Here is a 15,711-nt window from a genome sequence, read left to right as displayed (position 1 = left end):
GCAGACGGCGACCGGCATGGGGCGGCGTCCGAGGCGGCGGCACGCGGGGGCAGGGGGAGGCGGGCGCGGGGGCGACGCCGGTGGCGGTGCTGGACCACGGCAGCGGGGCACCTGCTCGCGGCGGGCGTTGCGGCGGCGGCGTGCCGGCGCGCCGTGGAGGGCGGCGCGTGGCGGGTGGACGTGTCGCTCGCGGGGACGATGAAGTATCTGCGCAGCCTGGGGCAGTACGCGGGGCGGCGGGGGTTTGACGATGGCGCGGCGCTGCCGACGGACGTGGGGGGCGTGCCGACGGAGTTTGTGGACGTGCGGCGGAGCGCGGACGGGGAGGTGCGGGCGGTGAAGCACAGCGCGCAGATGGAGGGCGTCGAGGTCGGGTACGACGAGGGGGTGGGGGATGTCGGTGGTGAGCCGCGGTGGAAGGACGAGTGAATTCGAGGGCGGCGAACGGGAAAAACACGGTAGCACGGTAGCACCCCAAGTTAACATGACAACACAGCCACAGGAACAGCAGGTGAGATTCACAGGGAGCAAGTCACGAGCACGAGTTCCAACAGCGGCCAAAAGCTGAAAATACAACCAAAGCCTTTCTAACCAACGCATTGGTCGCGGCATGTTGATTCAATATTACACTAAGGCTGGACTGATATGTCCCCATAAACGCCGGACAAGCTACAGCTTGCTTTGCTTAACCAAAAAAAAAAAGCAGAATGACTTTTTGTATGCATCCATTCAACATCTCCTGAACCTTACTGGTGTAGGCCGCACGTCCGTTGCTTCATCAACTTGCGGCGAGCCTTGTCCTTGTCTGAGATATGTTAGCGTCTGAGATGTTCTTGAAAGGGTGGGTAGAAGAGAGTGCATACCTCCATCGAACACGAGGAACTCGTGCAGGGCCGAACCAGCGGGGACCATGGGCAGGACAGGGACCTTCTTATCGGTTATGACCTCGAGGAGGGCTGGGCCGTCCGACTCAATGAGCCACTTCAAGCTGGCGACAACGTCGGCCGGGTCCGAGACGCGGCGGCACTGGACGTGCATGGCCTCGGCGAGCTTGATAAAGTCCGGGTTCGACTGGTGGGTGTGGGCGTAGCGGTCCTCGTAGAAGAGGTTCTGCCACTGCGTGACCATGCCCTGCTCCTCGTTGTTGAGGACAATGACCTTGACGCCAATGTTGAACTGCGCGGCGGTGGAGAGCTCCGTCAGGGTCATGTTGAACGAGGCGTCGCCGTCAATGTCGATGACGAGGGCGTCAGGCTGGGCCACCTTGGCGCCAATGGCGGCCGGCAGACCGTAGCCCATGGTGCCGAGACCGCCCGAGGTGATCATGGAGCGCGGGTGGCGCCAGCGAAAGTGCTGCGCGGTCCACATCTGGTGCTGGCCGACGCCGGTCGAAATGTACGTCTCGGTCTTGCGGTCGGCCGTCAGGTTGCTGAGCTCCTCGATGACTGTCTGCGGCTTGATGAGGCCGCCGCGCTCGGTGCGCTCATAGTCGGACAGCGGCCACTTGGCCTTCCACTCGTTGATCTGGCCGAACCAGGCGGCGCGCTCGGCCATGGACTTGGGCGTGATCGAGTCGAGCATGTATCGCAGGTTGACGCCAACGTCGCCCTCGATGGCCTCGGTGGCCTGGACGACCTTGTTGATGTTCTTGGGCATGATTTCAAAGTGGACGATACCGCCGCGCTTCTCGACGGCGGCAGCCTTGGCGCCGGGCGCAAACTTGCTAATGTTGCCGGTGACGCGGTCGTCGAAGCGCGCGCCGAGAGCGATGATAAGGTCAGCCTCCTGCATGGCCATGTTGGCGTAGGCGGAGCCGTGCATGCCGAGCATGTGGAGCGACTTCTCGTCGAGCTCGTCAAAGGCGCCGAGGCCCTGGAGGGTCGTGGTGACGGGGATGGAAGCCTTGTCGGCGAGCTGCTTGAGGATCTCGGGGCCGCCGGGGGACTGGATGATGCCCTGGCCGGCGTAGATGACGGGCTTCTTGGCCTTGTTGATGAGGTCGGCGACGCGGTGGATCGAGGCCTGCAGGAGACGGTCGCCAAGCTCGAGGGCGGCGAGGGAGGCGGCCGAGGGTAGGGACGGCAGGGAGGCGCCGGTGGGGATGGCGCGGCGCAGGATGCCGGCGGTGACGTCCTTGGGTAGGTCGACGAGGACGGGGCCGGGGCGGCCGCTGGTGGCAATCTCAAAAGCTTCGTTGATACGGCGCGGCAGCTCAGCAACGCTCTTGACCATGACGTTCCACTTAGTGCAGGCGCGGGAGATGCCAATCACGTCGGCCTCTTGGAAGGCGTCGCTGCCAATGGCCGTGGTCGGGACCTGGCCGCAGAAGACGACCATTGGGGTGCCGTCGGACAGGGCGTCCTGCATCGGGGTGATGACATTGGTGGCGCCGGGGCCCGAGGTGACGAGGACGACGCCCGGCTTGCCGGACGCGCGAGCGTAGCCCTCGGCCATGTGACCGGCGCCCTGCTCGTGACGGGGGAGGATAAAGTCAAAGTGCTTCGAGTTGTAGATGGCGTCAAAGACGGGGAGGATAGCGCCGCCGGGATAGCCAAAGATGTGCTTGACGCCCTGGCGCAGCATCATTTCGTGAAAGATTTCGCCGCCCGACTTGCCGATGAAGGACTCATCCATGTCCGTTTTCCGGGGGTTGACGAGGGGTTGCACATGGCCCTTGGTTTCGGCGTTGAAGGCGGGGCTCGGGACGGCGCGGACGGTGCTGTGATTGTCAGCATGATGCAGGGAACCGGAGGATTGGGGCCCTGCGACTGTGTTGCGCGTGTTTCCTGGTATCGCGACGCTCGACACCGCCGTCGTGGTGGTGCTTCACCGATGTGGGTGTGGAGACGCAAGGTACGGTCTGTCGGCGACAGCAACCACGACAACGAGCGCCAACAAGCAGCAAAGACAAGGCAAGGGACAAAAAATGCAAACATACCTAGCGGGTGAGGAGGCAGTGGCGGCCGTTGCTTTATTTCTTTGCGAGGCCGGTAGCTTTTTTTGGGCGCGCGAGGTAACGGGAGCGGTTGTGGAGGTGAAGGAGCGCGTTTGGCCCAAAGCCCTGAAGGCCTTGGTGGCCTGGCGACTTCGGAGCATGATGGAGGAGTTGTGCTTCCCAATGGGCGATGCGAGGATGGCAATGGGGAGGCAATGCTCTAGAATTGTCACAATCGAGGGTATCTCGGCAATGGGATTCGCGGGGTAAAAAAGCGTTGTGTGAAGAGAGAGGAGGGAAGAGGAAGAAAGGGAAAAAAAAAGGTTTGAAAAAACGGGTGGTGGCGAGGGTAGCTAGCTGGTGCTAAAAAAACCCAGTCAAACAAGTCACACATGTTCCGATGCTCGCGATTTGGGGTTCCAGTGGGCTTTGGCGCTAATTGCCGATTTTATAGTGGACAAGTCGCCTGCTCCGAGTCAGACTTACACCAAGAGTCATTATTATGGGCGCGACCGGAGGCGATCTGGAATGACCAGTCCAGAGCAGAGCCAATCTCAAGTCTAGCTGGCGCTCGTGTTGGCTTGTCCGAGGCGTGTCTAGAGTCTAGAGGCAACATCCCAACCATGACCAATCGACTCGACTAAACAACAGACAACTGGAAAAGGCCTCTTTACTTGCACTTGTGTCCCCCTCACGACTCTTTCCCTTCACATGCCTTGCCACGTCGGTGCTAACTAGCCATCGCCGCCCAGCAACAACCTGCAAGCCACCACACTATCATTAGCCACAACCACGACAACTTCCAAACTATGTATCAATCCTCAATCCCCGCCATACGAATATACTCCAACTCCATCATAATACGCTCCGTCGTATTCTCAGATCATCTCTCAATTGCCGGCGCCTGATGCCAGTCCCGTATGGGCCAGTTTATACTACACCATCCACTATAACCAGGGGCGGTGGCACCACCAGTTCACGCCGTGAAGCCCTGTACTACGACGTATTGTTTGTACAACTCAGTCTCAGTCATGACTATTCCCGTAGACGAAAATTCCTCATGGTCTTGTTTCTCTTTAATTCCGCTCTCGTTTCTCTCCTTTCCCTCTCGCTTTTACTCGAACCAACTCATTTGTCTAATTTCCTTCCCCGCAACTTTCCCCCGCTATCGGACTTCCTCGGCTCCAGCCCCCGTCGTGGGGCGGCCCTGCGTCCGACACCGGCTGCCGGCACACGACCAGCACGTAATGTAGTTACGGCACGAGTTCAACACCACTCGTTATGCCCATGAATACAATAATGAACATGCACCACTCGTATCCATACCTGTACCACACGTTTACTCACATGTCACCTGAATTCATGCCTATATTCAACATCCTACACCCGTCACCAGATTGACATAGTTGATTGGCGTGAGCATCTGTGTAGTGCCACTGTATACAATATATCCCACATCTCTACATCTACAACTCACCCATCACCAATACATCAATGATCGACGACCAGTTATCGGTTAACCACTTCATCAATGCTGTCTATTCGTCATATCTATTTCCAGCCGAGTGCAACACCGTTTTGCTAGCATATATACAGCAACTCTCTGCCAAATCCCGAAACAATCAAGCCTCTTACGCAATGCCGCTCGTAAATCCCAGAACAAATCAAAAACTATAAATGGTATCTCGAAAGATGTCAAAGAATATCCAAAAACACACAAAGAAGAATGAAATGGTATAAAAAAAACAATGCGTCGATCGCAAACAACAGCAACAAACAAACAGAAGAGAGCCGCCCAATTTCTCTTGATAATATTAGATGTACATTAGCGACCCACCTATTGGGCGTATAGATGGAAACCTCTTGACAAACAGACGCGCAATGAGGAAAAGGAATAAAAAGATACCCAAAAGGAAAAAAGAAAAGAATGAGTGTCGTTCCAGTGAGGTGGTATAAGGGAGCATGACAAGTCCCAACATGCCAGGTGTAAAAATAGTATGTAAAAATGGTATCCGAAGGCAGACATGTGCGTGCGGCGTCAAGAAAAAGACGAATGTGGTAATGAAGGAATGAGAGGTCAGAAAGGAGTGGCGAAATGAACACCAACCATCTGAGTGCTGCAGACGGCAATTTCGGATCTGCCTACATGCCGCCCATCGACGTCGGCATCATCCCGCCCATGTCCTGCGCCGACATCTTCTTGCTTGGCCGCAGGCTCTCCATGCTCATGACGCGACTCCACGAGCCGGGCCGCTTGTGTGGCGTGGGCGTACCCGGCCGCACCACCGTCGACGTCGGGCTTGCGTTGACGGCGTACCCGCCATATATGCTGCCGTTGCTGCCAAGCTGCGGATGCTGGTTGTGGTGCTGCTGCGCCTGCGCCTGTGCGTGGTAGTGCATTTGCATCTCGTCCATCTGGTGGTGGTGGTGATGGTGCATCCCGTCCATGGGCTGCGCCATGGGTGTATCCATGGTCGTCCACGTCGCGTATGCCTGGTCCTGACCTTGCAGTGGGTAAATCATCGGGCTCTCCATCGGCTGCTCTAGAGGCTTGTGCATCGCCGGCTGCTGCTCTGGTGCAAACTTGGGCGCGTCGTGCCACACGGTCTCGCTGGGGATCTGGTATGGCGTGCCAGGGTGCGGTCCGGCCGCACCACTATCCTCGGCCATAACTGTGTCCGGCGCCATCTCCGTCACGGGTGTCGGCGTCGGCGGTCGAGACGCCCTCTTCGAGTTGCGGCCAGACAGTCGGAACACGGTCTGCGTGCTGGATCGGTACTTGGAAAAGCTAAACGTTGACGAGCTGTCCTCTTCGCCCTTTATACCCGGCGGAGAGGCACATTGTGTAGGGGCGTCGTCGGGGCACAGATGTCGGTAGGGGAGTTGAAAGTACGAATCGAGTTCGCCGGGAGGAGCTGCGCCGGGAGCAGAAAAGGGCGCGTTGCCCAGGATGAATGCGAGGCGAACAATCTGAGAAATGTCGGATCCGAGATGACGGGCTTCCAGCATCCGCCTGAGGTCTCCCGATGATCGTGCGCGCCATTGCAGCTGCTGACGCTTCTCCTTCGGCCAGATGCACGTCTTCCATACCGGCTTGACTTGTTGCTGCCGCAACAGGTTCTGGATCTGCACCTTGTACTCCCAGTCGCTCACGTCAAAGTCGTCTTCAAAGTGCTTGGCAATGTGTTCGAAGTGCTTATCGCGGGTGGCGGAGGCGTCCTCGGCCGAGGCAGCTTCAAAGACTCGATCGCGACATGTTTCAAACCCACAAGAAAACACAACCTGCGGGCACAGATCGGTTCGAGCGGTACTATTGGGCAGGGCCTTCATGCGATGCGCCTCCTTGGCGTGGGTGCTGTAGGCGCGTTCCGTGGAAAATGACTGGTAGCAGCCCTTGGTGTGACAGATCCAGACGATATCGGAACCGTGAAAGTTGTGTAGATGCTTCTTAAAGTCGCTCTTGCGACCAAAGCCAACAGGGCTGCTGTCAAGGTAGCACATGGGGCACTGGTACTTTTTGCCAGTCGGGGCAATCAGTCGGGGAGACGGGTGAGAAGCTCCCTCGGCAATCATGGGCGACGGAACGGGGGCAGGTGAGTCAAGCCATGAGCGTTCAGCGAGTTTGCCGGTTTCCGCGTCGTGCATAGGAGGCATGTCGGCGACGACTTCGGGCCATGTGTGCTGTGTGGATATGGAAGCGCCGTCAGATCTACATTGAGACGCATCTGAGCTTGTCCAAGCCAGAGAAGGTGCACTCAGGCTGGCGCCGCCACTGCTCAATAATGTGTTGGCGGAGAAGATGGAGGCGCGAGCTGGCAGGTTAGCTTCAGTATTAAAAGGAGCAGAGGATTACATACAAGACTCTCCGTAGCCGGTCAAGGCATACACGATACTGGAGTGGCCGTACTTTTGTACAAGCGAGGTCAAAAGCTGGTGATCTTCATCAGTCAGAGGTTGAGGGCCGCTCTCCTCGTGACCGTTGAAGGGAAACATGGTGAGACAGTGAGGCCAAGGTCGTCGAAAAGTCGGCGCGGTTGTGAGGTGAATGAGGTTACTCGGTGGTGTGGCGCGGCTAGATGCCCCGACAGAGTCGTCGCAGTCAAACTGCTCAATGAATTGGGATATCGGGAAGACCGAGGCGAAAATTGTGACGCCGCCCACGTAGCAGCAAAGACTGATGCGGGAGAATCACACCGTCGACTCAAGCCGAAGAAGTCGGCGACGGGTGATTCAAAAGGACGTACTAGCAGTTGAAGATGGTGTTGACGGGCCGCACGGTGAAATCGGGAATCTAGATGGAAATCGGTTGGACTAAAGGCGCTGCCTTGAGCTGGAAGGGGTTGATGAATGTTGAAAGAGCGACGTTAAGGACGTAGCCGTCGGCGTGTAGTACACAAGCCAGGGGGGGGGGGGGGAGCGGACGGGTAGTAATAAGAGGGCCGCGGCGTAGGGGGTGATATCAGAGCAGAAACCGGGGCGAAGCGAAGGAAGGCCTTCTAGAATACCGAAAAGAAGGGATCAGAGAAGTCGAAACCCGCTACAGAAGGACGAGCAGGAATAAGGGCATGCATGCCAGCGGTACAGGCAAGGCAGGACAAGCTCAGGCAAGGTTGTTTCGTCGTAAAAGAGGTGGGCATCAGCGCCCCTCTCGGCTGGGGCTGGGCAGTTGGTGGTGTCGAGATGGTGTCGAATTGGCGTCACTCCATCCCGGCCATGATCCATGATCCCCTCCCCTCCCCTCCCCTGCCCTCGCAGGCAGGAACCAAGTCATTTCTCACCGCAGACCAAGGCCATCCTGAAACATAGCGTCGGCAGGCCACCCATGCTGATGGGCCCGCTGACGGAGTCTGTGCGTGTGAGTGGGTGTGCGGCGACAGGGACGAAATGGCCATGAAGGGCCCTGTTTTTAGTTTGGATTGTCTCGAGCCAACCAGAACCCCGAGGCAAGAACTGACTAGGTTGCCAGGGTCATCAGTTCAATGGTGTCGTCTTTTTGCGTGTTGGCAAATTGCGTACGCCGCATCCTGGCCAGTGGGCAGTGGGCTCGACTCTCGAGTCTCGACACTTTTGTGCTGCTATTCGTCGTTTGCACGCCGCGTAATAGTACAACACCTTTTTGTCATACCGCATATCCTAGTCATCGTCCAACAGGCCCCGCTAGCATGTTGATAGCTTGAACGACCTGAACGAGGACTCCCTTCGCATCGGTTTGAAGTTCTCAACTCAGCAGTTGGCAACACTTAACGCCGGCCAGCCTTGTCCCGGGCCCAGATCGGCCCGTTTGTTGTGCGGGTTTGCACAGACGCAGAAATGGTAACTAGTTACGCCGTTTCGCCGTGGCAGCAACCGTAGAATGAAACACAACGTCTGGCTATATGTCAAATTGATTCTGGTGCCATGTCAGCAACAATGGATTCTGCAAGCCATGTGGTGGTCAGGATACACAAAGCGCGCCACGGTTCGCAGCCGTCATGGCACGTCAGGTCGCACCAAACCTCGTGCGTTTTGGGCACGGCAGGCCTGCCGAGGGGCAAAGTAGCAATACAACAGTAGCCACTTGTTAACGATGCTCGCTTTGCACTAACGATAGCGGTGGTGTGGATCATCAACACTTGGAGCCTCCGCGGGGCCGGCAGATCAGAGTTGTCTTGGGCCGTGCTTCGTGCACACATTCTCTTGAGAAGCGAGATATGTAATGTCCTGGCGAGAATTGGTCATGGATTCAACGTTGGCTCGTCAGCCGTCTCCGCATCATCGGCGCTGCTTTGGCTGCAGGTGTCCGGTGACACCACTGCACTATTGAACGGCGGCCAGCTCAATGGGAATGCTTGAAGTTGCGGCGCACAATAACCTAGCTGCTGCATTCTCCCCTGCGACTGCTTGCCTCAAGGCAAGCAGCAAGCAATTAATAACAACCAATATATCCACTAATAAGATGATTGAAAATAGCAGTGTGGCGTTTCGCGTGCCCACCGAGAGTCTGGGGGCTTGTCCTTTTTCCTCTGTTGGCGCACCATTGCACCGGGTGGCCTATCAATATCAACAACCCGGAGCCTAGTTAGCAGCGAGGAGGCTTGCCGATCATCAGCAGCTGCCCGCCAAGTGGCTGAGACCCGAAGCCACTCTAGTCTTTGTCTGTACTTCGTACAGTGTACGGTGAATGCCCAGCGAGCAACACGCCGAGGTAAAATGGCGCAATGAAGTTGACCCGTCGTTTACCAACCTTTCTTTCTCTTGGCTTGAGAACGCCCGTTAGCGTGAGGGTCCCGGTCCGGGCAATCTAACTCATGACCGTCTAACAAGTGCATCCGAATTGCTGCGACACGTGGTGGAGTGGTCGCTTTTTTTTCTAGACCCCCCGGTGGCTCGATCGTGTCCACTCCACCGCTCGATCCTGCGTCGACGATGAATTCGATGTGCGAGATTTGCTTTGAAACGGTGGTTCGAGTCACTCTAAAAAGGCAAGTGGTCGTCTTCTGTCCAGGGATTCGTGCATCCGGCGATGCGGTACATGGATTCTAAGGACCGGCATTGCGGCCATGGCGGGTACACGTCGGACATTTTCTCATTAAAAGCTTCTAATACCCGACCAGCTTCCTCGCCAAGGGACATGAGTTTTCCGCGGTCAAGTCAGTCGTATTTGATGGCCGTGAGTAACTCGTCCAGCGGGTTGGAGACTGGCTGGACGGGAGGAACCCATGCCGACGCTAGAGGACTCACAGGCGCTACTGTGCTAATTGTAGAGTTGCAGCGCTGACGCCACCTTTTGTATATGTACTCATGTTGTATCCGTAAGTACGGATTATAGACAGGTCGAATGCGGAACTGATGTCCGTGGTGTGGCAAGGCTGAAGTGAGGTTGGGATGGAACCTGGCTCGTACGTTTCTGACAGAGCGTCTGTTCTCAGCGACGACAGCACGCATGGCAGGCAGTTTGGCGGTCGAGGCCACAAGTTATTAAACACAATCTTCTCATCGCGGGAGCGAAATGAGTATCAAGTTGGGCAGCGCGGAAAAGACGCGATGGAGACACGCGGGGACCACAGAGTCGCAAGGAGGCGTTTTTATCGTGCAGAAAGATGAAGAAGAAAAAAAATTCCCCGACGTGGTCCGGAATTACGGAGTGCGTAACGGCCCGTCGCATCCTGTCCAGTCACTTGACACGGTGGACAAAGTACTGTGCGTCATAGTGAGTGGTATCTGATGTCGGTCCAGCCCATATAACTTCGCGCGGCGACTCGGACAGCTTGTACAAGGCCACACGACAGCAAGGTCCATGTGCCGGGTCGCACCACTGCCTCCACCTAAATAAGTAACTACCACCATGATCATGATATTGAGGCCCAGCAACGCGTCTACTCCTCTCCCTCCCAATACCACCGTCACTATGTACGGAGTACAAATTACCATCCATCATCATCATCATCATCAGCAATTGTCCAGCAAGGCGTCCTCTTCCCCTCTCCGCCCCCTCTTCGCCGCCTCCTCTCAACACCACCAGCCACCATCGTGACCCCTGCCACCATCCATCCCCTTGACCACTCACAAATGCACAAACGCTCTCTGCTCTCTGGGCCTGTGGCTGCCTGGCCCTCGAGCCTGCTCTTTTCAGCGAATCAGAGCGGCCGAGCATGAGGAGCCGGCTGGAACAGCGTCGCATCACATCATTACCAACAGCTTGTTCAAGGCCGTATTTTGCCTTCTCCGCCCCATGCGCGCTGTTTCTATTCATATGACTATGTGGCAGCCAGCAGAACGGCACCATCGGATCACTCCAACGGCCCCGAGGAAATGCGTCGAAACCTATAGCACTTTGCAATTACGAACTATCCGCTCCCTGAGCAGCTAAGCACAGTCCATGACCAATAACACTTATCCCGTCCATTAATTAGCAGCTCTCGCCAAGCTCCCTCAGCGACACAAGGCCATCAAACCGACGGGGTTTACGGGGTACTTGAACAACTCTACCATGCCCAAAACATGGGCACTCTGGCCCGTCAGATGCACTTCTCATCCTCTCGTATGATATTGCGACCGACAGGACTCAAACACGCCGTATTATGGACCAGTAAGCCGCGCACCGCCCGTCATCTCAGCCTCGCTATCGTTTATATGCAGTACTCCGGTCGTTGCCCGTGAGAACAAAATGGAGGTCCCCGATGCTCCCTCCTTGTGTTGCCAGTTTTGACACACATTCTTCTGATGACCGTCTTTATTATGCGACGGGCTCGCCGATGCACCTGGCACCATGCAGAACGCGTGTCTCAAGCACCGGGGCCCAATGAGAATCGGCAAATCTGTTTTACTCGCAAAAAGTCTCGCTGGTGTGGTTCAGGGCTGGAGGACATGGGTTGCAGCTTTGCCCCCCCCCCCCCTGCATGACAACAGTTGCCAGCAACGTGGACTCCAGCATTCTTCTAGCAAAGCTTCTTTCTTCATAATCCATGGACAATCCAATGTCTTCGACCCAGTCTTGCCAGTGCAACATGGGTCATGCCTGTCTCGAACACACCACGGCTCGTGGGGGTTCCGTCCCAATGGTTCTTGTTATGAGAGTCGACTGATCTCCTTTCCCCAATGTTCCCCAGCCGTTTTTTATCATAAATCGCTCAATGGCTGCCTAAGAACGCCCCCTCCCCCGCAGCGAACCCTCACAAACTGACACCTGCAAAACGTGAGCAAACCAGATTTCTTCCTATTGAGCTTCTGTTCAAATCATCAACAATTCTATTGTTCGTGCACCATAATTGCTCTCGTAGGAAATTGGTGGGGGTGCGCGCGACGAGGGGGTTCGGTTCTCCAAGCGGCTGCTCTTGATGTTTGATATAAAAGTCTCTTTGTTTTGTGTGCCGAAAATAGATGGGTTGCATGAAGCCCCCTGTTTCGCCTCAACCACCGACCCAACCCGTGATACACGGTGCGGCATTGGCATACATTTGCCATGCATGCTAATTTTAGTCTCCGAAGTCTCGTTTTCTCTTTTTCGTCGTCTTCTTCGGCCAAAACGTTTCTTTGTCCGATGCAGCCGCATAAATCGTCTGGTCGGTCGCTGTGCATGATGATGATCACGTTCACGCCCAACGGACATCCTTGATGTGCTTGTTCTGTCGGTATCGTCATTTCCGAACTACTACATATGTGGCTTGAGTCCAAAAATATTTCTAGGCACAGAAGCTGTTGAAAACCCCCAAATGGAGCAAAGCGTAGCGTAACGTAAAAAGGAATATGCGCAAAGTGTAGTCACATGTAGTGGCATAGTACAAAGCAATCGCTTAAATCTCTTGAAACGATATGCTAGAACTGAGTATTCAAACAAACGAATGTTGCATTCGCATTCCAACCAACAATATGTAAATCATTCTAAACCGCCGTCTGGCATTGCTGCCATCCGCCTCTATACAGTCATCAATATTCGAGTCTGATCATTAACCAAAAGAAAAAATAAAAGAAGTCGCGAAATTTGAGCCTTTGCCTTTCCGTTTTATAGTGTCCGACATAAGAAGAGAACCAAGTTTGCACTTGACTGGGGATTTGGGGAAAAAGAAAAAAGCCGCCAATACAATATACCAAAACAAGTCGATGAAATTGAGCCAGCAGAGCCGGGGAATGAGCGGTAAACATATAGTATCCAAAAGAACACGTGAATTGACAATATGGGACAAATTCAGAGGTGTCACAGAGAGTTTGGGCCGAGAGGCTGTGTCAACTGCGTCAACGGACACAGGGAGCGCACTGCCAGCCTTGCCCGGAACGTGTTCAAGACTGAACGCAGAACATGGTTTGCCCAACCAAGATATTAACATTCGGCGGTTCAATTCAGAACTTTTGATGGTTCAAGCCTTGCTGTAGAAAATGTTGTTCGCTGTCCATGGTAAATCCGTTGCTCATGAGAAACCCGGACGGTAACTCACGCTGCACGGCGTATCCTTGTTGCGGCGGCATGCCAGGGTGCATTCGTGGGTCAACGTGAATAGCTTCGGCTCCCATAAACACCTCCTGTGAGCCTCTGGCATATACCTGCGACATTGCGTCACCCAATGGTGTCGGCGGGGTGTTGTGGACGCTGCCTGAGTAGGTGGCCGGCGACAGCGAAGGATCCGCACTTCTTCTCATGACCAATTCTGAGCTGACGAGAGACTCCGGCAACTGAACATGAGTCTGATAGGATGGGTCGAAATCATATTGTGAAGATATACTTGCGTTGGCTTGATTCTTTCGTAGCCGCTGCCGTCTCCTGCCGATGTCTTGCCCTCGTGCCGCTGCGCGTCCACGCATCGTCAGCATTGGTTGCAGTTGACTGTTATTCATGTGATAGTTTCCTGACCCAAGGGAAAATGCGCGCTGCAAAGTCTCCTCTTTGCTCATAATGTTGCCAGTTATCAACTCCCTTCGCAGCTCTGTAGAGTGTTTCCAATCCCACACCAGAGCCCTCATGTCGACATGCTGCGCTACACCTTGCATGCGGCTCTGACGCAGGAGACTTTGTATTCTCGTCTCGTAGGACCATTCAGCACATTGGTCTTCGTCATAGTGCTTAATGACATGTTCAATGTAATCTCGGAATGTTTTGCCGTTGTCGCCGGCGGGCGGAGCTTCCAACAACACCGAACAGTTGGCAAATCCGCAAGCAAAGATGATTGGCTCGCAGATAGTGACTTCGTGATTGTGTATCTCATTGTTTGAGACGATTTGCTTGTGTCGCCCGTCGGTTTTGATGTGCTGAGAGAATTGCTTCTTCGATTCGGTCTGGAATTTGCAACCTTGTACAGGGCAGCGAAACTCTGTAACGACGTGATGAAAATCTCCCATGTGTCGCTTCAAATCGTTCTTCCTGGCGCAGACAACTACATGATTCATCTCTTTGCAAAAGCCGCATTGATGGCCTTCCTTGTCTCGCGCAGGTTCTGTGCCCGAGGTGGATCGCGGCGACGGAGAGTCACCAACAGCGGCTCTTTGAGAGTTGTGAGCAGGCTTTTTTCCGCGCTTAGTCCGAGAAGCACTGGCAGCCAGTTCTGTCGGTTCAGAACTCGTATCTGTGACCTTTTAGTGTGGCTCCAAGTATGTTTGTACGGATTTCACTAACCTCTAATTCCGAACCGCGAAAGCTGACTATGTAGGAAGGGAGAGCGTTGAGCTTCCGGCAGCCTCTCCAGCAGATTCTCGATCAGGACCTTGAGGTCCTCCGTATTCGTCGGCTCTTGAATTACGGTCATGCTGTTGGCTTTGAACTCGCAGATTGATCTTGGTGTTGTTACTCCTCCGGAAAAGTTGCTGTCTTCGGAATAAAAACTAGCCGGCAGGTAATTTGGTGTAGGGAGTCTCATGACGAGATATAGAAAGCGAGGGCTAGGTTCGATTGCAGAAACTGATAATTATAGGTGGCGGCATCCACTTTGTCGAAACGATTTCTATCCGACATGTAGTTGACTCTTTGTGGCGGTTTCTTTGTGGTAGACGCCTGTGGCAGGTGCTCTGTGGCAGCAGACGCCTTGTGGCAGACTATACAGTGAGGAGACGTGCTTTTATGTTCAGTTAGCTTTCGCATCGGATAGCGCCTCCTTATCTTTAAGTTGACGGGGCCATTAATTACCTAGTTAACTTCCTTTGGGTACAGCGACAAGCTTTCTGGGGGCGTGTGCGTATGTTTCGTGGTGGACCGCCAACAGACTGGCTACGTCGTGGTGATGGTTAGTTGTTGTTGGGTGAGGCAGAACAGAACTGTGGCTGCGTGCCATGCGCGGGACATGGATGGTTTAAGAATCTTGTAAAGTGCGGTTAGTGTGCCAACTTTAATTTATCATTTTGAGCTGCGAAGCCGGCCGGCCAGGGGATGTACCTGGGTGTGTACCTGGACGTGCCAGATGACTGAGGTTGGTCTAGGAGCACGCCACGTCAAGTGCAGACACTTTTTCCGTGTGGAGACAAAAAAGAAGCCCACCTAGAACTTGCGTGCACTATTCTGAAAGCAGAGATAGTCGAGTTACACGAGTCTTGGTCCAGGGTTATGTTGGTAGATTGCGTGTTGGTGGTTGGCTTTGTGAGTGGGAAAGAGGACCAGGCACCAGGGTGCCCCTCGATTTGCGCGGTCGAGCAAGGCAAAAAAGGTTCTTTTGGAATGGGTACTAAGACCTAGACAGGGCGAGGCGGCGGGCCCCGGTCAGAGATCTGGCCAACGCAGCCACGGTCAATGAGCAAGCAGAGAGTATTGGAGGCGGCTCGGTGGAGTCCGCCACCTTGTGACTGCTGAATACAGCAAGCCGCCAGTGTATCGGTAGTTGATTATGCGTCCGTTGCAAGTTTGCCAGCAAAGACTGGCGTCGGGGGTGGCCGGCGCTGCGTTGGGGCGGTGTCAAGTTGGGATGGTGGCATCTGGGAATCATTCTAGAAGGGCGTTCGTGCGCAAGGGTTGTTGCGTCTCCGAAACGCAAACGCGCACTAATGCAAGTGAAGAAGCTGAATGGCAGTGGATACGAGAGAAGAATGCTTGGGGGCATAGCCTTGTTGATTGATGAAATAGCGATGTGTGTGGATGCAGTGGGTGATGTGGGTGATTTGTGTGTGTGGGATGGTGATCAACGTTGATTGACGTTGGTGCTAAATAACGATGGAGGACGAGGAAGGTGACTTTTGCCGTGACGATGGAGGGGTGCCTCCGCCAGCTGGCGGCAGAACCGTGCCACTCCGCGCGCGTTTGGCTCTTTACATTCAAGAATTTACTACACTTTTTTCAGCTCGTCAACATCATTCTCGTCAATCAACAACATCATCACTAGCAT

At 54.8% G+C, this 15,711-nt stretch overlaps 8 protein-coding genes across 8 annotated transcripts; 3 read left to right on the top strand and 5 right to left on the bottom strand.

Moving 5' to 3' along the window:
• Nucleotides 1-746: 746 nt before the first annotated feature.
• CCM_00646 (acetolactate synthase) lies at nucleotides 747-3,096 on the bottom strand (the record flags this gene model as incomplete). The annotated part of the gene is made up of 3 exons (XM_006665806.1): nucleotides 747-805; nucleotides 864-2,824; nucleotides 2,939-3,096. 3 exons carry the CDS (start codon nucleotides 3,094-3,096, stop codon nucleotides 747-749), a joined length of 2,178 nt encoding a protein of 725 aa, XP_006665869.1.
• Nucleotides 3,097-3,327: 231 nt separating this feature from the next.
• On the top strand, nucleotides 3,328-4,183 carry CCM_00645 (uncharacterized protein; the record flags this gene model as incomplete). Its single annotated transcript, XM_006665805.1, has 2 exons — nucleotides 3,328-3,525; nucleotides 4,124-4,183. The coding sequence occupies 2 exons, from the start codon at nucleotides 3,328-3,330 to the stop codon at nucleotides 4,181-4,183; spliced, it is 258 nt and encodes an 85-aa protein (XP_006665868.1).
• An 894-nt stretch (nucleotides 4,184-5,077) lies between these two features.
• On the bottom strand, nucleotides 5,078-6,928 carry CCM_00644 (uncharacterized protein; the record flags this gene model as incomplete). The annotated part of the gene is made up of 2 exons (XM_006665804.1): nucleotides 5,078-6,747; nucleotides 6,793-6,928. The coding sequence occupies 2 exons, from the start codon at nucleotides 6,926-6,928 to the stop codon at nucleotides 5,078-5,080; spliced, it is 1,806 nt and encodes a 601-aa protein (XP_006665867.1).
• Nucleotides 6,929-8,753: 1,825 nt separating this feature from the next.
• Nucleotides 8,754-9,792, top strand: CCM_00643 (uncharacterized protein; the record flags this gene model as incomplete). Its single annotated transcript, XM_006665803.1, has 5 exons — nucleotides 8,754-8,921; nucleotides 8,994-9,086; nucleotides 9,289-9,351; nucleotides 9,420-9,665; nucleotides 9,748-9,792. 5 exons carry the CDS (start codon nucleotides 8,754-8,756, stop codon nucleotides 9,790-9,792), a joined length of 615 nt encoding a protein of 204 aa, XP_006665866.1.
• Nucleotides 9,793-9,923: 131 nt separating this feature from the next.
• Nucleotides 9,924-10,961, top strand: CCM_00642 (uncharacterized protein; the record flags this gene model as incomplete). The annotated part of the gene is made up of 3 exons (XM_006665802.1): nucleotides 9,924-10,124; nucleotides 10,548-10,625; nucleotides 10,851-10,961. The coding sequence occupies 3 exons, from the start codon at nucleotides 9,924-9,926 to the stop codon at nucleotides 10,959-10,961; spliced, it is 390 nt and encodes a 129-aa protein (XP_006665865.1).
• Nucleotides 10,962-10,993: 32 nt separating this feature from the next.
• On the bottom strand, nucleotides 10,994-11,185 carry CCM_00641 (uncharacterized protein; the record flags this gene model as incomplete). Its single annotated transcript, XM_006665801.1, has 1 exon — nucleotides 10,994-11,185. The coding sequence occupies one exon, from the start codon at nucleotides 11,183-11,185 to the stop codon at nucleotides 10,994-10,996; it is 192 nt and encodes a 63-aa protein (XP_006665864.1).
• A 52-nt stretch (nucleotides 11,186-11,237) lies between these two features.
• CCM_00640 (uncharacterized protein) lies at nucleotides 11,238-11,423 on the bottom strand (the record flags this gene model as incomplete). Its single annotated transcript, XM_006665800.1, has 1 exon — nucleotides 11,238-11,423. One exon carries the CDS (start codon nucleotides 11,421-11,423, stop codon nucleotides 11,238-11,240), a length of 186 nt encoding a protein of 61 aa, XP_006665863.1.
• A 1,328-nt stretch (nucleotides 11,424-12,751) lies between these two features.
• Nucleotides 12,752-14,148, bottom strand: CCM_00639 (uncharacterized protein; the record flags this gene model as incomplete). Its single annotated transcript, XM_006665799.1, has 2 exons — nucleotides 12,752-13,968; nucleotides 14,019-14,148. The coding sequence occupies 2 exons, from the start codon at nucleotides 14,146-14,148 to the stop codon at nucleotides 12,752-12,754; spliced, it is 1,347 nt and encodes a 448-aa protein (XP_006665862.1).
• Nucleotides 14,149-15,711: the final 1,563 nt, after the last annotated feature.

Source organism: Cordyceps militaris (assembly GCF_000225605.1).
Source record: "Cordyceps militaris CM01 unplaced genomic scaffold CCM_S00001, whole genome shotgun sequence".
In the NCBI taxonomy this organism is placed as follows: Eukaryota; Fungi; Ascomycota; class Sordariomycetes; order Hypocreales; family Cordycipitaceae; genus Cordyceps; species Cordyceps militaris.
This window is presented reverse-complemented; position numbering and strand designations above follow the sequence as displayed.